A 24944-nucleotide genomic window follows, 5' to 3' on the forward strand; every position below is an offset into this window, starting at 1 on the left:
AAGTGAAAGGGAAAATATGATGGGCAGATTTTGGAGTCACTCTGCAAAGGCTTCAGCACTGCAGCTCTGAGGATGCCCATTTGCAATGCTTTTGGGTTGGGGGTGCTTTGGGGTGCAGAGATGGGGTGCATGGATCAAATGCTGCACCGAAGGTCTGATGACAAAGAGTCAAAGCGAGTTTCTGAGGATAGGATAAGCCAAGGATGCTTAAATCCCTTTGAAGGAATTTAATTTGAAGGATGGATCTGGCTCTGAGTTACAAAAGATGTGTGCAATAGGCAATCCCTAATAGGAGCTTAAAACTAAAAGAGCAATAATACAGTTTGAAAAATCCCGGTTTTGTTCTGTTAAGTAGCATGACTCATATTGGAAGGTCCTTTTCTTCCCCATTCGGGATCCTGATTCACTTTCATGCATCCTCTACTTCTGCATGAGAAGAGCAGCAGAATTTTTCCTGGGTAAAAAGTTTCCCCAAAATGTGATGTTTTACTCTGTGCTCCCCCCAGACTGGGAGATAGAGCAGATTCATTGCCATTCTCTGCTTCCTCAGCAGGCATTCAGCTCTGACAGTGTAGGAAACTTTTAGGACCAGGGTTAATAATTCGGGAGGGAAAAAAAAAATCCAGATGAACACTGGCAAGAAAATCCCTATTTCATTTAGATTCTGGGAGTCCTCTTTGCAGCTGCTGCGTTATGGCAGCTGAAGCACGACAAGGGCTATTAGCAGCTCTTCCTTTTGGTGCACGCCAAGAAATAAATCTTTTCTTCTGGAGCCAAACACGTTCCAGGTCAAACACTCGCATGGTCCACATCAGCACAGCTCTGCTGGACCTGGGTTCAATGTAATGCTGGTTGTAAAGCTGGGAGAATCCTAGAAAATAATTTGCAGGAGAGAAGCTTTTAAGAGGTGGCTTAGCTTCCACAGCAAGCGGTTGGGTTTGGCAGTCAGGATGTTGGTTTTTACAATTAAAATGAATGGGAATGTACAGATTTGGTGCCAAATACCACTCAGAAGTGGTTTCCTGTACAGAGGCAGCTCCTGATGCTCCTGTTCCTACAAGAAAATGAAGCCAGGACAGCCTGGAGCCACTGCTCCCTGTTCCTTTGAGGTGTGCTGTGTGCCTTGCTCCCCTTGTGTCTGTGCTGAGAGCCAGGCAGAGCTGCAGCGAGAAGGAAGCTGTTCTGTATCACATCCCTATAGGTGTCCCAACAGAATGTGGGAATATTCCCCATGCTCAATGCAAGGAGCAGCACCGGGCTCTGCCTCTTTGCGGGCTGCTCTCCCTCTGCGCACCATCCCAGTCCTGGGCTGGGGACAACATGGAGCCCCCACATCTGAGCAGCCCCATGAGCCTCAGCTGAAGGCTTTGGGTTGAGCTGGCACATTTCACCTCCAGAGAACATACTGGGAAGGGGATTGGAGGAAGGGTGAAGGGCAGAGCCAGATGCCAAGGGATGGGTTCAGGCAGGCAGGCTGAGCCTCCCCAGGCTGAGTCAGACCGGCTTGCCCAGACCATGGCCTGGCCTCTCCTTGCACAGGCATCGCTGAACCCTGAGCCAGGGCTTTGCTGGGACCTTCAGCACTGACTCAGCAACAACCAGAGAATCAGGACCTTTTGTAAAAGCCAAAACCAGTAGGAAATTTGGAGCACAGCAGATACATAACAGAGCTCTGGGCTCCGGGGGGATGGGAGCAGTGTGCTCTCCAGCTGTGCCATTCCCTGGACAAGAAGAGGGATGTTCTGTCCAGGGCAGCTTCAGACACACCAGTGATTTCCTGCCTGGGTCCCCTGATCCCCATCCCCATTCCTGCCCACCATCCCTGCTGCTGCCCAGCCTTGCTATCTCCACTATTTCTCCCTGCAAATTAAAGGCAGAGGCAGACAAGGAATTGTTTTTGACAGATCTCAGTTACATTTACAAAAATGCACCAAAACAGAGAAACCTCCCCCAGCTTCCTGTGTCCACAGCCATCAGCAGTGCCAGGATGGGGCTGAGCTGGGGTTGGGGACAAAGGTAGGAGGAGGGCAACAGGGGCAGCGACAGCACTAGAACCAGTTTTGTCATCTCCTCCTTTGGATGCAGCTCCTCCTGCCCTGGGCTCAGTGAGCAGAGTCAGAATAGAATTTCCCTAAATAGGCAAAAAGGCAAAAGAAAATTTCTCTGTCTACACTCTTCATCATCCAACACTGGGATATGGAGAATCCAGAAAGTCATCGAGTCCTTCAAGCGCTTTTTGAAAGGGAAAAACCTGGTGCTGCATCAGTTTCTCATCAAATATTCAAGGCTTGCAGCCACCCAACGCTGGAGAACTGTGCAAAAGTGCTGGAGCACAGAGGTAGGATCCAGAGAGCTGCTTTAACACCAAGGCAGTGTTGGAGCAGTGCACGGTGCAGGACCTGTGGTGCTGGCAGTGATCCCCTGTTCTCTTTTGCAGCTGCAAACACACCATGCTCAGACTCCAGGAGCAGGAGCAGCCCCACTGAGCCTGTGGGAACAAAGTTTGGGGTTACAGAGGCAGTGCTGACCCTGAGCTTGGTCCCACGGCTGCTTCTGTAATTTCTTCCCTTCTTCCCTTGTTGCATTCACTGTGGATGTGCTGCAGCACCGCACACAAACAAGGTTGGGGTGAACCACTGATGGTTTTCTTTTAAAATCCAGACCGAAACTCTTTGAGATTTTGGTATGCATAACCAGACTGCTGGTGTGCATTAAGGCCCTGGGAGAAAGGATGCAGAGGAAGAAGCCCAAGGGGCCGTGCCAGCAGCAGGATGCTGAGCTTTGCAGCACGGAGCAGCACAGGCAAAGGGCTGCACAGAGGGTGGTGGGCGTTGCACAGCATTTGCAGGGGGTTATGCTTAAATTTCCAAGAAAGACAAACTCTCTCTGCTGCCAGATGGTGATGCAGGTCACATCCACATGCCAGGGTGATGCTGGGACAGCTGTGGCTGTGCTCAGTGCCCGGCACAGTGCAGAACACAGGGCTCTCCAAGTGCTCTACTCACCGCTCGATGATGCTGTTGTTGAACTGGAGGCCGCACGATACTGACTTCATCTCCTCCAGCAGCTCCTGCATCCTGCACAGACGCAGCCCAGCCCTTAGCAGGGACAGCTCAGCTGCCTCCATCCCCCAGAGGAGCACAGGAGATGCCTCCATTCCCGCTCCCTGAACTGGGATGGCACCTGGCAGCACCAGGGCATTGCATAGGGCTGCACGCAGCTTCCCATCCCCACGCCAGCTCTGCAGAGCCAAACTGCCCCATGGACAAACTGTCCCCAACACTCACTGCAAAGCCATCTCCTGGCACATTTGGCTTAGGGGAACGGGCGAAGGCACTGCAGGGACCAGAGCCAGGCTGCGTTTCTCTGGCACAACTGTCTGCAGGAACTTGTCCAAAGCCTGCAGAGATGGAGAGGATACAGCTCAAACACGAGCTGCTCGCATGCATGCCCTCCGTGCTTACCCCAGGGTGACAAAACACTCGGGGAAATGACGCACGCAGGGTCACACCCAGCTCACCCACTCCTCAGGATAAACACAACAACCCAACCCATCCACCCGCCAGCCCTGCTGCAGCACGTCAGGTAATCCATCACCACAACCAGAGGCGATGCTTCAACCTTTTTGTGATGGCAGCTTCCTTACTGAGCACAAACCCACTCTCCAACTCCAGTTTTGGAGGAAGAGTGACACTGCCAGGGGTTCATCCAACCATTGCTTCGCTCAGTGGGACAAAGCAAACTCCCAAACCTCTGAGCAAAAGGCCAAAAACTCCAAGTATAACATCAACACCCTGCAAGCCCTGCACCCAGCACAGCCCCTGCAGCACCCACCAGCTGCAGGCAGTCCTGGCACTCGCTGGCCTCCACACTGTAGGTGCTGATGCGGTTGCTGAGCCTCTTCAGGTGCTTCTTTATCTCACAGACTTTCCTACGAAGGGCAACGAGAGCAAATGTTCTGGTCAACGTTGGTCAAACTGTTTGATATTTCTGTGGTTTTAATTCTGCTTTCTGCAGACTGTGCCGGATCTGAGTTCAAATCCCAAAGGAAAGCAAATGAGTCACAACGGTGTCGTAATTAGGGCTGCAGCTCTGCTATCCAAACAGCACTAATAGCAAACTAATTAATTAGGGAAAGTGCTGCTTGAAGTGGGATTCGGCTCAGGAGCATTGCTGCTGCCCATAGTGCAGTGCTGTCCCTGGGGCTGCTGCTGCCAATGCTGGGTGCCTCGGGGTGAAGTGCACCAGGAATGACAAAGTTGTATAAAAAAAACTTTGGTTTGGCCTTAAAATAAAAAGGGAAGAATATTTCAGGTGAATGGTCCACCTCTGCTCCCCAGAAAAACACCCACGCCGCCACAAATGCTCAGGGATAAACTCAAAACAAGGCAATTACTGCTGGAGTGAAACTAATTTTAAAGAACCAGTCGTGACTCAGAGTGCATTGTGCCTAAAGATGGAAAAAACATGCAAAAATACCCCAGGAAACAGCAGCTGCCCCCCTCCTCCCCTGTTCTCTGCTGCTGTGCTCGAGCAATGCAGGGCAGCCTGCTCTGTGCTTTATTCCCCAAACACCACTTAACATAAAGGCACTGCTAATAAGTGGATCCCTTTGTCTCAATAGCAATATTTTCCTGATGGAATAACCGTTCCCCGCTGCAAGGAGCGTGGCTGCAAGAAGGAAGTTGTGTGTTTACATGGAATGGGGGCTGTTCCCAAACTTTAAAGAGCGTGGCACAGGGTGAGAGCAGCCATGGGGAAGCTTTGCTCATGGTCACACCAAGCTGCTGTTCTAAGGTCTCACTGCTACTTTATGAGTCCCTCAGCAGCAGTTCTACGGGCTCCATCCATTCACATCCTAATGTCAGATCAATGGCCCCATCCCCATTCCAACACCAGGCCAGTGGCCCCATCCACAGCCCCATGTCAAACCAATGTCTCCACCCCAATACCAGGTCGATGGTCCCATTCACATCCCAGTGTCAAATCAATGCCTCATCCCCATCCCAACACCACATCTCAATAGCAGATCAACGGCTGCATCCCCATCCCAACACCAGGTCAACGACCCCATCCACAGCCCAGTGTCAAATCAATGCTCCCATCCCCATCCCAGCACCAGACTGATCACAGAATCATAGAATCCTTAGTGTTGGAAGGGACTTTAAAGGTCATCTAGTCCAACTCCCCAATCAATGGCCTCAACCACAGCCCTAAAGCAGATCGATGGCCCCATCCCCATTCCAGCACCAGGTCAATGGCCCCATCCACAGCCCAACATCAGATCGATGGCCCAATCCACCTCCTAATATCAAACGGATGGCCCCATCCCAACACTGAATCAATGGCTCCAAAAACATGAGCTGGATCCATACCTCATCCTGCTGCCATGCAGGGCCAGAGCCTCCTGGTACTGCTGTGCACACTCCTCCTGGAAGATGAGCAGCACCTTCCTGGCCAAGTGCCCCAAATTCACCCTGAAACCAGGAGAGGAAAAATGAACAGGAAAATAGGCATGGAAATGAACACTACTGGTTTCTCATGGAGCCACATGCCATGCTTGTCCTTCCTCAGCCTGGATGAGCCACAGACATGCTGCATCCCACTGGGATGCCATAACAATGCCAGAATGGGGCTGGAAGGATGGGGTGGTGCCACTCACTTGTCCAGTTTGTGTATCTGCTCCTCATTGAAGCCCAGTGCTGTGGGAGGAAAGATATGGAGCACCATCAGCTCTGCACCTCTTGGGTTTGTAACCCAATCAGTGGGTGATCCTGTCATGCACAGAGGCTCTTCAGAGCAGCAGTCCCCAGGGTTAATCTCACAGCACAGAAATATAAACCAGCAAAGGGAAATCATTTGTTCTCTTGCAGCTCAGTGCCCCAGACTCACCTGGACACATCCTGGCTTTGCGGAACTGCTTGTAGATGAGCTGCATCTTCTCCAGACAGCACTCGATCTGCTGGATGCTGTGAGTTGTGCCCAGGAAGAAGGTGTGAGGCCAATGGGAAGGGGTGTGAGAGTGGGGTTTCCTCCCCAACATACACACCTCAACCCAAAATCAAACTGAAAACAGCCATGGGATTTGGGTAAAGCATCTACAAACCCATTGCCTTTATATCCACAAACCTTTTGTCTTAGTATCTGCAAACCTATTGTCTTCGTGTCTACAAAACCACTGTCTTCATGTCTACAAACCCATTGTCTTCATACCTACAAACCCACTGTCTTTGTACCTACGAACCTTTTGTCTTTGTGAGCTTGTTGCCCATGCTGCACCAGTTCGGACACCATCCCATCCAGGACCCCTTGGAAATCAAAGATGCTGTGGGAACACTGGGAAAGCTCCTCTGCCACCTGCAGAATTCAATGGGAGGTGGGGGGTCAATGGGAGATGAGGAAGGCTCTTTCCAGTGCTGCCCTCACCCATGGATGCTCCTTCCTCCTTCCCCACTGGTTGCTCACCCTCTGCAGCCGCATCTTCACTGCAGCCACGTCCCTCAGGGCTGGCAGTGCACTGCCCCCAGGAATGGCCTCATACCTGCAGGAAGCCAAAACAGAACCATCTTGAGTATCCAGGGGTGAAAACAAGCCATCACCCGAGCAGGGAGAGCATATAGCTGTTCCATGGGGAAGCTCAGGGCACCCAATCGGAGCCACACGATGCAAAGCACTGGTTGGTATGAATTCGCTTGGTTGTGTGCAATTTGTTCCCAAATTGTACTCTTGTGAGCTGGCTCCGTGCCATTCAAGATGCTGCCACTTCCCGCAGCTGGTACGGGTGTGAGCTGCTGACGCCAGCAGAAATGAGCCCAATCCAGACCCTGTTGGAAAGGATGGGTGAGCACCGCATCCAGAGGCAGCATCAGTGCTTTGGAACTACATGAATTCAACTGAAGTCAGTGGGAACCATGTGTCTGCATCTGTTTAGATGAAATGGAAATTAAGAAGCTCGCTGAATTGAAAAGAGGAAAGGAAGGCAAGCCAGCAGCAAGGCACTTTGCACTGCAACAACAAACTAAAAAGCAGAGTAAGTGTGGGTTATTTAAGACATTATGGGGTTGGTTCTGCCTGGGGCAGAGCATTAGGGTGGGTGCACCCAAACAAGGCAAGGACTGCCCCAGGCCCCTCGAGACGATGCTCCATTAGTGGAGCCCCTCTGATGGGCACAAAGGACATAAAGGGTATCGAGGACATAAAATGACATAAAAGGTATAAAAGATGTAAAATTATAAAGGACACAAAGGGCATCCCATTGCAGGAGGGCTGGGAGCACCCCAGGGCAGCTTTTTCACTCTGGGATTGTAGGCTGTAAGAGCCCCATGGAACCCCTTGCACTTACAGCCCACGGGTCTTCCCCTCCATCAGCTGCAGCCCAGAGAGCACCGCGTGCACCCCTCTCCTCTGCTCCAAAACCCTCGAGCACTCAGACCTCAGGTTGCCACTGTCAGGAGAAGAAGTAATTCGTTCACCATGTGCCCTCTATGCCACCAGCTTCAGGGCTCGTGGAGCTCAGGGAAAAGCAAGGAGTTGGGTGCAATAAGAAAGGAGGAGTGTGTGGGTGTGAGGATGCTGCTCTGCAGGGAGCAAGGATGCAGCGCAAGGAGCTCCTGCCCAAAGGGAATGGATGCAGTGAGGAAAATGCACAGTGATAATCCTAATGAGGAAGATGATGATGATGATGTGTTCCTAGCACCTCCCAGACTGAAAAAATTGACTTGAAAGCAGCAAATTTGGCTAGGAGTATCCTCAAACGTCGAGTCCCCATTTTGGGAACAGTCCGCTCCCAGCCTGACACATGCTTTCCACACACAGGACTCCAACACTGCCTGCCATAGAACCCCCAAAAACTCAACACAACACTCCCACTGAGGCAGGGGGGTGCCCAGCACTCACATCACCCAGTGCAGCCCCCGCACTGTCAGCTCCTGGCACCGCCGCAGCTCCTGAGCGATCCGCAGCGCCTGGTGCACGGCGCCCACTGCACTCTGCAAAGCAAAGGGATGGGGATGGCGGCTGTGTCCACCCTGCTGGGGCTTCCCCACGTCCCCCCTCCTCTGCCCACCTTGGCAGCGCTGCAGTCGGCCACCACGTCCACCTTGGGGACAAACTTGGGGAAGTCGAGAGCCGCTGGAAAGGTGGAGAGCGGTCAGAGAGCTTCAGGAGGGACATCCCAACAAATCCCAGAGCTGCTCAGGCACTGGAGCACTGCAGTGCCCGAGGCTGAGGGCAGCTCTCCAAGGCTGGAACTGGATGACCTCTGAGGTCCCTTCCAACCCAAGCTGTTCCATGCATCTATGTTTTTGGAATGATGGGTGAAAGCACAAGCTGCCTGCAGAGCAGAGCATCGCACCCATGCTACAATCTTCGGGGGAAAAATAACCCTGCAGCCTCCTAACCCTGCTGCCCCTGCTGCTGAGCCCAGCAGGCTGGTGGTCATTAAAGCAAACCTCTCATGGTGCCCACCCCATGCCCGGGATGGGGGGCATTGCAATGCACCTCAGATGGAGTACTCACGATCTCTGTATCTCACGCCCACCACGTTTTCTGGATGCTCAGCACAGCTCAGCAGGGTCAGAGGGTTGTGCCGGGCTGTTCTGCAGAAGTTAAGGGCTTGGAGGTTGGGGTCCAACTCGTATGGGTGGCCTTCATAAAAATATTCTTGGTGGTGAGGGACTATGTCCGTTTGTTTGAAGACAGCATCTAAAAACTTGCTGGTACTGAAATGGAAAAAAAGCACTCAGATTTCCACCTCTCGAACTGCAAATGTCCTCTTGTAGCAAGACAGCACCGAGGCCATGGAGGAGCTGAGCCCCCCAACCCACCCAGCCTTGCTGGGCACCCTCACGTGTTGTAGGAGTGGATGTAGATACGGTGCGAGGACGCCTGCTGCAGGGAGAAGACGTCGACCACGATCCTGTGCAAAATGTCATTGGTTTCTGCAAAGAACTGATCGAAGCCCCAGCATTTCTCCTGGTCTGCCTCCAGGATGTTGGCCAGAATGGGGACAAGCTGATCCTTCAGCCCCCTGTGGCAGCAAGAGGAGGTGAGATGAACATCTGTATTGCTGCGGCTGTATGCAGGAGGGACCCCATGGGGACACTCACACCGACAGCTGGCAGGTGAGGGGCAGCTCGTAGCTCCATTCAATGCTGCCATTCTCTTGTCGCTGCACGCCTGCAATGGCCCCAGGGGGCTTCTCAGTGGTGATCTTGTACCTGGGGTGCAGCAGGGAGGGATGGGGAAAGGCACAGCTTACAGCAAGAACACAGAGCAGAGGGAGAGAACAGTCCAAGAAAGAGTGAAAAAATTCCATGCCCCTCTGAACGCTTCGCCTCAAAGAGCCACGAGGATGAGTGTAAAGGACAAACACAGTAAATGGAACACGTGTCCTTTACCATCATGTGCGTGCAGCCAGGAGCTGCACTGCAAGTCTTGCAGGGTTGGATGGGATTACTACCTTATTTCAGGGCTATATAAGGTTATTAACCTACCCCTAGGCTATATGGGATCATTAACTTACCCCTAGGCTCTAAGGGATGCAGCTATAAGGGACACAGTGCTGTCCTACACCAAGTACCCACATAGTCTCCTTGTTCCTGCGGGGTCCCCCGAAGGGCATGAAGGGCAGCTGGCCGGTGGCAGCGTGGTAGAAGGTGACACCGATGCTCCATAGGTCAACGGTGACCCCAAATGCCTTCTGCTGTGGCTTCCGCAGGACAGTACGCTCATACATGTTGGGATGCTGCAGGACAGAGCAGAGCATCACTGCCCACCGAACCCCATAGGGTGGCATTCAAAACTGCCCCTTATGGTGGAGGTGGGTTGATGTTGGACTGGATGATCTTAGCAGTCTTTCCAGCCTTAACGATTCTATGATTCTAAACGCCATGTCCTCAACACCAAATAGTGCCTGTGATGCTACGAGCTGAGAGCTCACTGCAAAAAAACAGAGCCCCTCTGAAAGGGGCTCTGAGCATCACTGCTTCTCTTCATGCAGCGCCTCACTGTTGGATGGAGGGATGGATGCTGTCCACCTGCACACTCTGGGGCCATACTCACCAAGTACTCCTCTGTCCCATAGACAGACACAAACTTTTCATCGTCCTCCAGCTCCCGGGCGGCACCAAAGTCAGTCAGTTTGTAGATGCTCTGCCCATCCTCCCCCACCAGGCGCATGATGTTGCCAGGTTTGATGTCCCGGTGCACAACGCCGTTCTCACGGAGGTGGTTCATCCCTGCCACTGGGAACAGGTGGGGAACAGCAGTTGTGTTCGTGTAAATGAGAGAAGGACAGAGGTGGGGACAAATCCCAGGGGGGGCTGCACATTAATGGGGATCACATCAGTAACTGGGACATTGGGTAATGGGGAGGAGCAGGGAACGCATGGGGTTGCACAGCTCTAAATCGTCAGCTGTGGGGGCAGAGCCCATTCCCAAAGCTGTTGGAAAGGGAAATCCTTTGGGCTTTCCCCAAAGCCACACTCCCCAACCACCCAGCGGTGCCATTTCCAAGCACGCAGGTTAGCCCCAGTGCCTGATGTCCACCTCACAATCCCAATGGCTCTGGGACAGAGATGCTGCTCACCCACGCACTGCAGCACCACGAGGAACTCGGGCTCAGCCAAGCCAAAAGCGTTGGCAGGGTCCTCAAGGACGCTCAGCAGGCTGCCACTGGAGCAGTACTCCATCACCAGCACCTTCTGCTTGCTGCTGCCCTGCAGGGAGAAGGGCAAAGGCAGGGTGGCTGTACGGCCGCCACCTTCCCATCCCCCCCAGAAAGACCAGGCACCCATCATCAATGGGGCCGTGGGATTCTGCTTGGACAGAGCAGTGTAGGAGGGAGGGTCCCGGTCCCGCTTACTGTCTCCTCCACTGCAAATAACTTGACAATATTTGTATGGTTCAGCTTCCGCAGCATCTCAAACTCCCGCATCTGCACCTCCTGCGGGCGCAGGTAGCTGGCTTTGTTGAAGACCTTGACAGCAACCAGCTCCCCTGATTTCTGGGGAAGGAGGAAAAAGAGGAAAAGGGAACGATGGCTCGCCCCGTCCCTAACAGCACCGTTAGCCTCACTGCTGCTCTGGGTGCCAACGATACCCAAACACAGCTTGCTTTCTGACAGGCAGCCTCGGCTTCCTGCATTGCAAATGCAAACACTGCCGCTCGCTCCGTTTGCTTCCTGTCCTCGCACCCATGTGCTCAGTGGACGCACGTTTCTGCAGCGCTGTCAGAGGTTTGCAGTGGGGTGGGGGCATCCAACTGCTGTGCTCTGCTGCTCCCAACTCACCTCTGCCCCGCGCTTACTGAACAAAGATCACAGAACAGCAGGGCTGGGAGTCTCCATCCCAGCGCTGGCGAGTGTTTGCATGAAGCATGCAAATGGCCGGAGTTGGGGGTTTACAGAACTTCAGGCATTCCCCCCACACACACCCTGATGCTGGGGGAGCAGCACTGCACAGTGCCCAGCACAGAGCTCACCCCAAAACTAGCTTGTATCCCATAAAGCCACGAAGGGGAAAACAGAAATAAAGCCAAAGCAGCTCTGCTACTGCCAGAGCAGGAGGGCACGGGGGTTTGGTTGCCCTGGGGTGGCTGTGTGTCCGTCCGCCCCCTCCCCACCTCCTCACCTTGCTGCGGGCTTTGTAGACGCAGGCCGTGGCTCCTTGGCCCAGCAGGTCGTCTGTGCTCCAGAGGTAATTGGGGGTGCTCTGCATCGCCTGCACCGGGAGCACCGCCGTCACCGCTGCTCTCCCTTCTGCTGCCAGCAATGCATGGGAGAGCCGCAGGCACAGCACAGCCGCAGGCACAGCACAGCCGCAGGCACAGCACAGCCGCAGGCACAGCACAGCTGCCTTCCTCCTACCTGTACATGGGAGGCAGCGACGCTGCTCTGTGCTCTGCCAAACCCCGCTGCTCGCTGGGACCTGTCGGGGCCGGCAGCGCAACGACGGCGGATGCAAGAAAGTACGGGAGGAGAGAGCTGCAAGGTGGAGAGAGGCACCTCCCCACTGCAGAACAGAAACCCACGGGATTGCAAAACTCGCTCTGCAAGCATCGGCTGCGGCTGGAGGAGGAAATGCTTCAGCTTCCTGCTTGAGAAAAAAAATTCCCAGAGCTGCAGCCGTCTGCAGGCAGCTGGGACAGGGCTGGAAAGGGCCAACGGTGCTGGGCATGGCCAGCATGCAGCGCTGCATGGGGCAGGGAGCCAGGGGTGAGGGCTGAGGGTTTGAGCAGCGCTGTGCTTGGTCCCCTCTGTGCCATTTGTAGAGTCACCGCTGTTCTTTGTGTCCTCAACGTGGGGCATCGAGAGTTGGGATGTGCAGATGTCAGTGCTGTGCTGCTTCGTGGGCGCTGCAGAGCTGTGATGGGGAAGCCTGCAGCCCTCAGGAGGAGATGGGTCACCCTGAGATCATAGGATATTAATTAACATTCCCTGGGGGTGTCCCTGCAGCGCTGGCAGCACTGCAGCTCCTATCCCTGCAGGAGCCAAAGCCACAGAGCTGTGAGTCCTTCACACCCAGGTAAAAACGCCCCAAATAAAGCCCAAAACAGGCAAAGAGGAAGCAGGTGCAAACAGAGCAAACCGCTGCCTCCTTTCCCAGCCACAAACCCATCCCCCAGCATGAGCAGCACAGACCCGGCCCAGCACAGAGCAGTGGGGACAATTCGGGGCATTCCCCAGCCGCTCCCAGCATTGCTCTCACCCTGGGTCAGAGCTCAGGGACTCCTCATGGCAGCAAACAGTGACAGCGCTGCTGTCCCCACATGCACACAGATGTGATCACACGGGAACAGAGCCCAGAGTTACAGCGTGGGACATCCCTAAAGCAAGGCAGGACATAAAACAGGCACAGCAGAGAGCTGGAGACAGGGTGAGATGCAGGGTGAGATGCACTGTGCTGGGGGTCCTCTGCTGCTGCAGGGCCTGGCTGACGTTCCTGCATGCTTCCTGATGCTTTGCCTTGCTCAACCTCAGCAGCCCACATCCCCTTTATCAGGTGTTCTTTTAGGATCACACGGATGTGTGTCTGAAGGAGCTCTCCTGGTGAAATGCAGCACACACTGCTATTCGGATCTGCAGCACATGATGCATCCCAAAGGGGATACGGTGCTCCACCGGTCTGCACGCAGACTGTGCACCTGATCATTAGCATCATTTGCTAATTATTACTGAGCTTCATTACTGCACCACGCCATAGGCTGCCCTACAAACCCATCTGGGAGCTGCTGATGGGCAGCACACCTGCAAAATGACACAGGGCCAAAGAGCTCAGATCACATCACTGCCCCGCAGCTGGGAAAAGAAAGTGAAACAACAGCTCTGGGAGCAATAAAACCCCAAAGCAAGCAGGAAGCAAAGCATTCCTCCAACTTCCAACCCACACACATTGCTTTCAACTGACAGATGAGTCGAGTTGGGCTGATGGTAGGAGATAATGCATTTATGACACCCCAAAATTGCTTCCCAGTGGCAGCTCAGCACTGTGCACTGCTCACACCAGCTGATGGCAGCAGAGCCCCAGCAATGCATCCCAACTGTGCTCTGCTCTGCTGCATGCAAACAGTGGGAGGGCTGCACGCCCCAACAGCGAACACGGATGGGATCAGAGGGCTTTAAGGGATTATAGCATCCTCCTCCAGGCCAGTGGGTTAATGCCCCAAAGCTTCTGTTTGTGTCACCCCATTAGCAGGGCATCACCCCGTTACTGTTTCCTATTGCATATAATTTTAAAAAGCACCAACCAACGTGCAGCTGCATCCCCTGGAAATCAATGGGGACTCCATAGGGAGCTGCTTTTGCTGTTGCATGGAGCTGGGCTGGCAGCCTTGCTGTGTCCCCAAGCACCAACCATAGGACTGGGGATGGAATGGTGCAGGAGGAGCACCCACAGCTGCCCAGTGATGTGGGGACACAACATGGTCACCCCAGCACAGCTCAGTTATACATCAGCCCTCACTGTAAATAATTCATTCCTTGGAACCCAAACAAAGGGAATCCAATGTGACAAAGCCCTGACACACTTCCCTCACCCCGCACTGAAAAACACATGTTGAGATGGGGGGCAAACCCAGCAGTAACAATAACAACCCAATCCATAATCTCAACCTCAAATCCTCTTTCCCAGACAGTTTGAGGCCCATCCTCTCTGGGAAAATGATGAAGATTAAGCATTTTTAAATCGGGTCACTGCAAAGGAAACGTGTGCCCTGCTGAAGCCTGCTGTTGCTGGATAGGTGTGTGCAGGAGCAGATGGACACACAGCCAGGCACTCAGGACAAGGCTGTGCTGCCTGCAGACACACGAGGATGATTCTTCTCTCCTTCCAACCCCTGCACCCATGGGCACAGCCACAGCACCCACTCCATACATCATTCATTGGCATCCATAGGTCAGCGTTTCCACCATACCCAAAACATTTATTTCTCCAAAACTATTGCTAATGACAATGAATACAGTTCGTAGCCCCAGTACGGATTTAACATTTCCAACACATATACTCCTAAATACTGTACAATACTGTACCAAAAGGAAGAAAAAAAAAAAAGAAAAAAAAGGATGTACCTCCATATTGTACAGTTATATATACAAAGTACAACTTTACACGGTTTAATATATACACCATATATATATTGGTGTAGAAGACATGAAACAATGGAAACTGTTGAAGCAAGAACATCCCATCCCACCAAACAACCATCGTTAACAAAACCCAAAATCCCAATGCAGAGCCCATTGCAGGACTGAAGCTTTGGACCAACAGAATGCAGTTTCCAGACTTTGCAGTCAGATTTTCTACTCCAGTACAGTCGAACCATAACGTGGCTGCTGTTCAATGTGCATCGAAGGTGGTTTTCAGTGTTGGCCCTGTTTTGGCTACATAGAGCTGGTCTGGTACAGAACCTGCTGCTCCAAGTATTGCTCCAGCAGTTTGGCACACGCACACGAGTCCAAGTCCATTGGACTTCATTTATTCAACCACAGGGCCGTGCCTGAAGAGAAAGGAAGGGTGAAGTCCACTTCAAGCATAAAGTTACTACAGTGCCTTTAAGTGAAGGATCCTCCTCTTGTTTCCATTGCAAACCGCTCAGTGTTTACCCTGTACCAAGCGTGGTACCTCAAGTATCAGCACAGCAGGGAGCTGCCCTCACCTCTTTTTGGCCCATCTGCAAAGAACGACGCTTTCGTCTCTGACCACGTTACAGGAAGCACAAAAAGGAAAATAATCATCATCATCATCATCATTTTTCAGGCCTTGAGTTGTGTTGGCATCTCCAGGTCCACCCAAAGACCCCAAGAACTGAGCCCTGCCCAGCATCGCTGTGGTCAAGTATTGGTTTCAAGTACCAGGAAATGGAGAGACGAGCAGGAGCGGATCCAGAAGGAGGGTTTCTCAGAAAGTGATGTGTGAGCTCAGACCCAGAGCTCAGCACGGCCCATCAGAGCTCAGCACCTCCAGCCATGGCCCCACGGCTGCCAGCAGAGCCCGCAAAAAGGCTACAACTACAAACCTCACAATAAATAAAGCCCACGTTTGTTCATTCAGCCCCGTTAGTGATGGGAATACCTAAAGGTTCCAATGTTTGTTTGTTTTTCCCCCTTGCTGGTGGTTCATAGAGCAGTGAGGAAAGGCATCTGCTTGTTGCAGAGCATCTCCATGAGGTCAGGGCCGGATCCTGCCAGGCACAGGGACCACAAGCTGCCCACCAAGTCAAGGAGCCCCTCCAGCTGTTCCCTATGGGCCTTTCTCCATCACCACAGCTGCCTGATGAGCAAACCATGCGCTGTGAGAACCACCACCTGCCTCGAGTCTTCCCTCTGCACGCAGAGCATCCCAGTCTATCAGGTAAATGGATGCAAAGGGTCTGAAGTGCTACCTAGAGACATCTGGAAGAAAATCCCTCAAAAGCTCAGCAAAACCCAAAGCACACACAACGTTCAACTGAACCTGTGAGGTTCTGACACACAGGAGGAAAGAAATGAGGCAGCAAACTCCATCTGCACAGACCTCTGTAGTCTCAGTATTACTCCAGAGAGGAACTGGAACAGATGGAATTTCTTGCCGAACTCTGAAGGGTTTGGATTCTGTAAATAAATTTATGAGAACTTGGTTACCTTAACCTACTTTTGAGCAAGAACAATCTTGCCTTTAAAAAAAAAAAAAAATAATAATAATAACAATTCAACAAAAACCCAAAGAAATTCAACATATGAGGTATTCATCACAGGAAACCCAAAGACTCCTTTTCAACAGGTATCAAAATACATACATATACAACATGGTTTTTTTCTGCTGTCACAGTGCACTCTAATTATTTAATCATTTTCATTGCAAGAAAATAGCCAGTACAGATCAAGTGAGAGAGCTGGTTCACGTCCCATTGAAGAAACATGGGACACGTTCTTCTCTGACATGAACAACACGTACAAGAGATAACTGAGAGCCTTTGGATTGCCTCAGAGAGGCAGAAATTTAGCAACCATGAAAGCACACTGCTCAGTTCCCAACAAGGGAAATAAAACATGAGAGGTTACAGCTTCCCAAACTATTAAGACTGCTCACCTAAAACCGTGTTTTGTTTGAAAAGTTTTGCTTTGGATTACTTGAATCCAACATCTGATGAACAAGAAGCCTCTGTTCATACAAAGCACTATCAAACAGACATACGTTATTCCAGTTATCAAACACTGCTTGTCTTTATATCCGACACACACATTACATAAAAAGTCATGAAAGAATTTCCATGGAAGAGCAAAGATTTCTTCTGAACACGAAGATAGGAAGTAAGAGTGACACCTCCCCAGGCAAACCACCGTGCCTCCCTCATCCACACCCCCACCTCCTGCACAAGATGCCCGCTGGCTCTGCAGGGTGGTGTCAATATTTCCAGTTTTCCTTCCCCACCTCCCCAGTGCCCCATGGCAGTTAAACCACGATGGCAACGATGCTCAGCCTGGGATGCTCACGGAGCGAAGCAGCTGAGCTACAAATTTCCTCCTCCAGTTCCCCCTATATGTGTGCGTTTCCTGCTGGCTGGGCAACCCCAGGCCATGCAGAAGAGGAGAAGTTCTTCAGTCTGCCATATTGCTTGCTGTAGGTTTAAGTGTCAATCACAGTGCACACCAAAATTCCAGTTGAGTTGCTCGGTATACAGTCCATCCTGTTAAGCGTATTCCTGTCAGCAGTAGGATTGTCCCAGAGCTGTGGATGCTAGAGATAAGCACAGTAATTCATACAGACAGAGTAACCTGAAGTCTTTATCTCTCAATTTCCACTCGTTCAGACCTCAAAGACAGAAAAGAGCATCTCCTCCAGATGTGCTGTGCGTGGCTGGACACTTGTTCTTAGAAACATGAATGCTAGGCATAAAAATATAAAGAAAATAAGGCATTACAAATGAGTCAAAGTAAATTTCACAGAGATCCTGCTCTTGACACAGAGTAATCGGTCGTTTGCGACCAAACAAAACAAAAGCAAAAATTCCCTACGTAAAGTAAATGCCAGAAAGTTCTGCCTGAGCAAAAAAATTGCGAGTTCAGTTCTTATTCCCCAAAAGACCAAGTGATTCCTTGGTGGTAGAAGTCCATCAGAACCTGAGAGCAATGTTGGCTGGTCGCTGGGGGATCCCTCCCGCAGGGCAAAATACAGCTGTGTGACTTCTGTACAGGTGGGGATGGACACAGTCAAACCCCCTTCACTTCTCCGAGTAACATCCTTCAATCCAAGAGAAAAGCACATCTAAGAAACGTTTCTTTATTAAGTTCTGCTTGTTTCTTTTTTTTTTTTAATTGCTAAGCGCCGATCGTCAGGACAACGCAGTCACAAGGAAGCTAAGTGTGAGAAACCTATAGATTTAAAACCAGAAGATAAAATGGAAGAGGAAAATAACTTCTCTTATCCTGCCCTTTGCCTGCATTTACTTGATGAAAACATCAGATGTGCAGCTACTTTTTAAATCCCAGAAAAGCCTGGGAACAACGCAGAGTGAGGGTCAGTCCATCTCCTCTCTCGCAGGACCACGAGCTCCTCCTCACTGCTGTGAGCGTGCCTTCCTTAGTAAAAATTAAATAAGTGTTAATTAGCATCATGGACAATTCTCAGCAGAGCACAAACAGAGCTCATGCAGCCCGCCGACGGCTGAAGCATTTGCTGCCTGCCATATAAATACATGTACTAAGAGTTCATTCCAATGGCCAGAGTCCTCCAGAGGCATGCCATCCACCAAGAGCACGCCGTGAAGCCACTCCAGAATCTGCATGCTGCCATGGCACCGTCCCACGCAGTGCTGCTCTATGAGAGCAGACCCCAGGGCAGCTCACCCTGAAGTGAGGAATTGGGGGGGGGGGGGGGAGGAGGGAAGATACAGAGCTTGAGAACTTGTGGTCGAAGTTTTACAGTGCTTGTCACTGGGATTTTGGTAAGGATCCATCCTGATTCATGAGCAAAACAAGAACGTGTGCGTTACGAAGTGGGACCCCTTGAGAGGATGCTGGATTTCTGAAGTTTGCTTGCTTTTACATTCAGTCTCCCCAGCCCAAACACCACATCGCAGCCCATGGGCTAAAAGTACACTGGAAAACAATGAAGCTGTTTTTAAATATGGGAGAGCCAAGGAGAAAAAGAGCTAGATTGTCCATAAGCAACAACTGGGCTCTTTGTTATGCTCCTAGACCCCAGGAACATATCTGTTCATATCTGCACATACACACATCACGTATCATTCCACAAAACCTACGAGTGTTCCAGAGGAAACTATTTTTCATGACGTGTCACTGAAAGGATGAGGCTGGATGACCAAAAGCCCTGCGGGGAGGGACGGGGCAGCAAGCAAACAAACAAAACCCAGGGATGGCATGGAAGTCCAGACAGACCCTTAACCACAGCGGCACCAGCGGGCGACATCGTAACAATGCACAAGAAGGAGCACGTCCAAGCTCCACAAAACGAGTGGCACCAAAACATGCAATAGACTAAAACCTACCCTATTGTTCCCCTGCCATAAACGAAACACGGAATATATATAAAGTCACTACATCAGTACTCGAAAACATGACGCTGCCAAATATTCCCTCCAGCAGCTTGGAGCGAGGCGTCAGTGAGAAACCAAGATCCAACTCAGTGCTGTTTTGTTCTCCTCCTCAGCTTCACAGTGACCTGAAATTGGATTTCCCATGCGTGGCACGAAGGGCTTCACCTTACAGACACCACCAGGATGAGGCTGTTAGCACTGAGTCTGCCCCCAGCAGGAGGGAGCAGCTCACCACAAACCTTCAGCACAAGTTCAGGATTCAATTAAATAGGAATTCTAACGTCTTTAACGCAGTCTCTTCATCTGAAACAACACGGCTGTACCCACAGAGCAGCATCGGGTTTATCAGACAGTACAGGACTTGTCAGCAGGCTGCTGAGATGCAGAGGAGGCAACGCCGGGGCTTGCAGTGTTGGTTTTGGGGAAAACTGCAGGCTTTGGACGTGTCGCGGGGGGTTTGACCTGCGTGGCCATTTTGACTGATTTCACTGGCCTGAAGGTGCAGGGGATGTCGCCGGCCGTGCTGGCGCTGCGCTGGAAGGCTGGCTCAGTGTCCTTGAGGATCTGGGTGTGCAGGGGGCTGGAAGGCTCGGATGTGGGAGCCACCACTGGGGATGTTTTCAAAGGCTCCAGAGTATCGAGGACGACATCTGGCGTGTGCTTGACGCTGCTCTGCCTTTCCAGCTCCCGCAGCTCGTTCAGAGCAGAGTTCATCGTAGCTTCAATGTCCTGCAAACACAAAAGAGAAATGGAATGGAGTAAGTCACGGAACCCAGGCACGTAAATAAGCAGGAAGAATTCAGTGCTGGAGAAATTCCCCTTCGTTCTGTAAGCATCAGTGCTCAGATCATCTTGGCAGGTCAGCTGGAAGGTCATCTTCAAGTGTCAAAGTGAACCCCACGACAAACACACTCTACATAAGGTTATACACTGAGTAATATTTCTCACCATTGGGGAGTAAACAGTAATTGCTAACACTACTTCAGTCCTTTACAGGTCCCAACGTCTCCAGATGCTGCCTGGACATCAAAGATGACTACAATCCCAAAATGCAGCAGTGAACACAAAAGCACGTGGCCCATTCTCGTGGGAGATTTAGGTGAGGAAACATGCAAAGGAAGAGGCTGAGGGTTCTGACACTGAATGCTGAAATCTGAATGAGGGGCTATGAGATACGGTTTAGTAGCTTAGTGGGTAGAAATGCTGATAGGAGGATGGTTGGACTAGATGATCCTGTAGGTCCTTTCCAACCTTGTGGTTCTATGATGCGCTGTTGCTGCCTCACTGGTTTTCCTGCTGCCCATCTGGTCTTACATAACACCATTAGGACTCAAAACTTCAACGTTCCCCAAAAAAACACAGAAGATATCAGAAATACAGAAGTTCCAGCTGGCACTTCATCATTCTATCGAGCGTTACGGTTATTAACATGAACAGCAGAAGAATTCTGATATAAACAACAGTGGCTGCTTTGTTCCCAGCCGTGCCAGGACCTCCACATCACACAGAGCTCAAAGCAGAGGGGCTCAGTCACCCTGTGCTGCACAGGCTGGAGTGGGGAAGGTACATCAGTCAGAACAGTGGAAGAAACCAGAGACAGCAATCTGATCCCTCCAAGTCTATCTTGAGGCCAGGCAGATTTTGCTTAGGAAGTCAGGGAAAAACATGGAAAATGTGGGATGGTTATTAAATGGCGTTGGAGCAGAAATTGTAGGGCTCAGAGAAATGCATTTCACACAACTCCCCCTCTCCTCTCTTTTCCTTTTTTTTTCTCCCACCCCAGACTTCTGCAGTGAAAACAATGGACTTAACATTCAGAAGGAAGGGGCAGAATGACTTCAGTTGGAGCTTAATTGAAAAAACAAAGAAACTGATTTATATCAACCAAAGCCCTGGAAGGACGACGAATTACAAAGACTCGACCTGTGTATTATTACTCCTCTGGAACAAACAGGCTAAAGGGCAAAATACAGATTTTTACTCAGCCCTTATTTATGACTTGATGCTGCCGACTTGTGAATAAAAACACAGCTTAAATTTTCCACCACTCTTCCCCTCCTCTTTAGAAACCCACAGACTTCTGCACCGAAAGAGGCCAAGAAGTCAGGTCTCCAGAGCTGCCTGTAACCTGAGACCCAGGCATTCCTCAGCTTTAGATAGATGCATCACATACTGAAAGCAGTTGGTACAGGCAAGCATGCATGTGCGGGCACATCCAACAGTTAGGAAAGGGAAGATCCTACCAGGAACACAGGAATCTGCAACGTTTACATCGTTCCCCCCCATCAGGAGCTGTTACTTCTTCAAAACCTGACTTTTAATTATTTTCTGTTCTGCTTCTGCTTGCAGAATCACAGATGCAAAAAAACACTGCTTGCATTCGCGCTCACAGTCACTGCTGTGGCAGCCCATGGTTCCAACAGCAGGAAGGGACCAGGCTCTGTGCAGAGGGAATACTTGCAAATGCTTGCAATACTGCCTCAAAACTAGCAAAGAATAAAAAAAGCATGACGAACACCATTCCTTTTCAGCTGCACGGGAAGACTTTCCTTGCTGTACGTGCAAACCCAAAAGCAGAGCTCTGTAAAACTGAAGCACAGCTGTACGTGCATTGGTAGCCTGCCCTCACTTCCAGGCACTTGTCTAAACAAACAGGTAATGAAAACTAGAGGAGCATTATGTCCAAAGCTGGTTTTTAATCACGCTGCTCCCTGTAAGCACATAAAGATGGCACTGTGCACAACTCAGCAGCCTGCTTTTATTTTGACTGTACTTCTCCGTATGCCTCCAAACCACAGGCAGGTCTGCACAACCAACAGGAGGACTTTCAACTGACACTAAATACTGTACTTTTCTCAAGTCTTGAAGTCGGGATTGTTTAATCCTTTTGCTGACAGCTTTGGAATCTGTGTAACTTTCTGAAGCGAGCATTTTTATTGTCGAAACAAAATTCTGAATAAAGAAGAGGGCCAAGCTTTTATGGAGTAAGGAGCTGGCTGTTTATCTTCCCCTGCTGAAAGAAGCCTCAGTGCCTCGCACAGAGTGAGGCTGAAAGACTAAACCTCACGTGGAGCACGTTAACACTGCACTGCCAGAAGGGAAGGCACAGGAGATCAATGCAGACTTTGTATGAAACCACGGAGCTGTACCCAACATCCTGCACATCTACTACTGATGGCTGGCGACCCTGCACACAGCAGGATGATCACTGTGGTCCTTTTCAACCCGGGCCATTCTGTGGTTCTACTCGAGAAGAGCCTTCAAGGCAAAGCACTCCTCACCTGTGCAATCACCTCGGGGTCCATGGGCCGGTGGTTGTTGAAGCTCTTGGACCTCCCTGCTGTCACAGTTTTCCGGATCTGAGGGCTGTCTATCCTGTTCTTCAGAGATGAGTGTCGGCTGATAGAATTGAGGCTGCCGTGGCCACTGATGGAGCATTTGTCTGGAACCTCCTTGGGAAGACTTTGGCTCATTATGGGCTGAGATGAGGGTCTGGAACCGGCTATGGCTCCTGGGGAGGCTGGTTCTGCCATTGAGCTACCTAGTCCATGGCTGTCACTTTGACGGAAGGCTCTTCTGATGCTGCCTGACTCTGGTTTCTTTCTTTGCCTTCAGTCACAAAAGCAAAACAAGTCAATACAAGCAGGAACACGTAACGGGCTGTCATTTGAAGATATCCCCCCAAAACAACACAGAAGACAACGGGAAGAGACATAACGATATCCACATTGCAAAGTTCACCCAGGGTTTTAGGAGTCGCTGTGAAACAGTGAACTTATAAACCATTCCATTTAATGCTTCTAACAACAGGAGTCTGGCAGCTCTGCACATTCATAGCAAAAACAGAAAGCTTGGATGGAACGTAATTAAATTGGTCGTGAAGCAAATCTTTTAATTCTGAACAAAAAAAAAACCCTCTGTGCCATCGACAGGTTTTGATGATGTGTTTTTATTACATTAGAAGAGCATAGCTACAATTTTTTGACTGGAGGACACAGTATAAGTCTACTAAGCTCCCGGCCCAAGGCATCAAGTTGTTATTTTCAGAGATTGGCAAGCAAAGAACCCCATAGTTTGAGGTCAACAATCATTTCCAATATTTGCTGGTGGTAACAGAGCTTTCTTTTGCATTGCTTTAGCAGGACCATAAGGCACTATCGACACGGGGCTACAGATAAACCAAAACATGACATCAGATGGGTAAACTGGTCCAACCAATTTAGTTTCTACCCCAGCACCATGAGGTCTGACAGCATGATTCCATTCCAATTACACAAAGGCCACTGCGGAAGAACACTTTATGCCATAGGTCTGAAGCTTGGCATCCATTATACAGGGAAGGATCCATTTATATATAGCACCAGCCCCATGAATAACTGCAAGAAAGTGTTAACTCCAGTAGGATTTTGGCATCCAAATAATAATTCAGTGGGTGGCACAACTGTCACTGCGAAACCATCTGATTTAATTTTGCTCAAGTCTGCTCACACATAGGTCAGAAGATTCATTCCTAAAGAAAAAACAACAAAATGAGTCTTATGCTGCTATGGCTAAATATCTGGTCCCCTAGTAAAGGGAGAACTACTGGAGTGGACATTGCTCTTACAAACACTACACACAACGCTACCCAAAACTAGCAGGTGGTGAAGCTGCAGCAAAGGTCTGTTCATTGCATAGATCTCTGATGGAACTGATGGAACTTCAGCAGCTCACACCATAAATAACAATAAGAAGGCCCGGATCCCAAGCTGATGCAGACTAACACAGATATCAACAGAGCTCTGCTGATTGCTGTAAACCAGGCTCAGTGTAGGACTTTAGTCCATAAAGGCATTAACAGGAATACATCCTTTTTAAAGGCTTGGACTGCTGAAGCCTGTTAAACTAACTACGGTTCCAAATATCATAAAACTGTAATTATCACATTAAGATTCTGTCCCTGCACAATACCCAGAGTTGCTTTTGTTTTAATAATAAACAAGTAATCAATCAGAAGGATTTAGGGGATAAGTCTGCCATAAAGTAAATAGAAGATCCTCATAAAAATCTGGGGAGCTCAGCCCGTAAGCTGACTGCTGGCTATGGGAACAACTTCTTGTTAGCAGAAGTTAAAGCAAGAGGGAGAAGTGCTGTGAGCATACGGTTAGTAAGCAAGGTGAGAAGTGCTGCAGAGATGGAAGGATGCTACAGGCAAGACGGGGCCTCCAGGTGTGCCATCAACACGATGTGTGACAATGCTGTCTGCAAGATTGCCCCACGCCCCATAAAAACAAAACCCCAACACTGATGTGTAAATGAGACACAAGAGCAGAGGAACGTAACGAGGAATGGTGACACGTGGGTATGAGGACTTAATTCCACATCTCCCTCCCTTTCTTGGTATCCTCTGCTTACAAAACAGGACGTATTTGGGACAACAGGAACAGATGGCAGCTCAGGGGTAGGGAAGAGATGCCAGTGGGGTCTTAAATGAGCATTGGCCACATCAGTGAGAGAGGACAGCAAAAAGCAAGCCAGTTGGAAGAGGCAAAAGCAGAGAACAAAGGGGGAAGCGCTCATTAACCTTCTTCAGGGAAGGGAATATTTTATGGGACTCATCACCAATACCTTCGCAATTACACAGAGTAACACAAGGCTGTCCTTACTTGTTGATGTTTGCCAGGTAAATGTCTGCCACGTGGCCCCCGCTCGGGCAGCTGGCACCAGCTCTGGCCGTCACTTTTTCCTCCGGTGGCTCAGAATTTATTTCTATCTCTGACTTCGGACTGGATCTTTCAGAGACACCGTCCTCACTAGGAAGGAAGAGGGAAGGAAATCACAACCAGCACAGGACCAGCAGCACGGAATCTCAAACAAGTACAAGACAACAGCACGGTGCTAGCATCCTTCATCACACATCCTTCCAAACGACA

At 50.5% G+C, this 24944-nt stretch overlaps 2 protein-coding genes across 6 annotated transcripts in view; both read right to left on the reverse strand.

Annotated features, from left to right (window-relative positions):
• Window positions 1-1890: 1890 nt before the first annotated feature.
• Window positions 1891-12525, reverse strand: IKBKE (inhibitor of nuclear factor kappa B kinase subunit epsilon). The gene is made up of 20 exons (XM_090124782.1): window positions 11631-12525; window positions 10865-11005; window positions 10589-10718; window positions 10063-10244; window positions 9585-9745; window positions 9108-9218; window positions 8849-9028; window positions 8518-8720; window positions 8066-8130; window positions 7897-7988; window positions 7343-7444; window positions 6466-6541; window positions 6245-6357; window positions 5893-5969; window positions 5663-5702; window positions 5376-5477; window positions 3835-3931; window positions 3288-3400; window positions 3006-3077; window positions 1891-2488 (listed from the first exon to the last, which is right to left on the reverse strand). Exons 1-20 carry the CDS (start codon window positions 12195-12197, stop codon window positions 2455-2457), a joined length of 2658 nt encoding a protein of 885 aa, XP_089980908.1. The 5' UTR covers window positions 12198-12525; the 3' UTR covers window positions 1891-2454.
• A 5245-nt stretch (window positions 12526-17770) lies between these two features.
• SRGAP2 (SLIT-ROBO Rho GTPase activating protein 2) overlaps window positions 17771-24944 on the reverse strand; it is an 81880-nt gene continuing 74706 nt past the window's right edge. For all 5 annotated transcript variants that reach the window (XM_031606003.2, XM_090124685.1, XM_031606004.2 and 2 more), the window contains 3 exons: window positions 24678-24824; window positions 22314-22641; window positions 17771-19761 (listed from right to left, as the gene is read on the reverse strand). In XM_031606003.2, the coding sequence (XP_031461863.1) occupies window positions 19378-19761; window positions 22314-22641; window positions 24678-24824 (859 nt within the window). In that variant the 3' untranslated portion in view covers window positions 17771-19377. The remainder of the gene's footprint in view (window positions 19762-22313; window positions 22642-24677; window positions 24825-24944) is intronic.

This window comes from Phasianus colchicus, chromosome 25 (assembly GCF_987193195.1).
Source record: "Phasianus colchicus chromosome 25, bPhaCol1.hap1.1, whole genome shotgun sequence".
NCBI lineage: Eukaryota > Metazoa > Chordata > Aves > Galliformes > Phasianidae > Phasianus > Phasianus colchicus.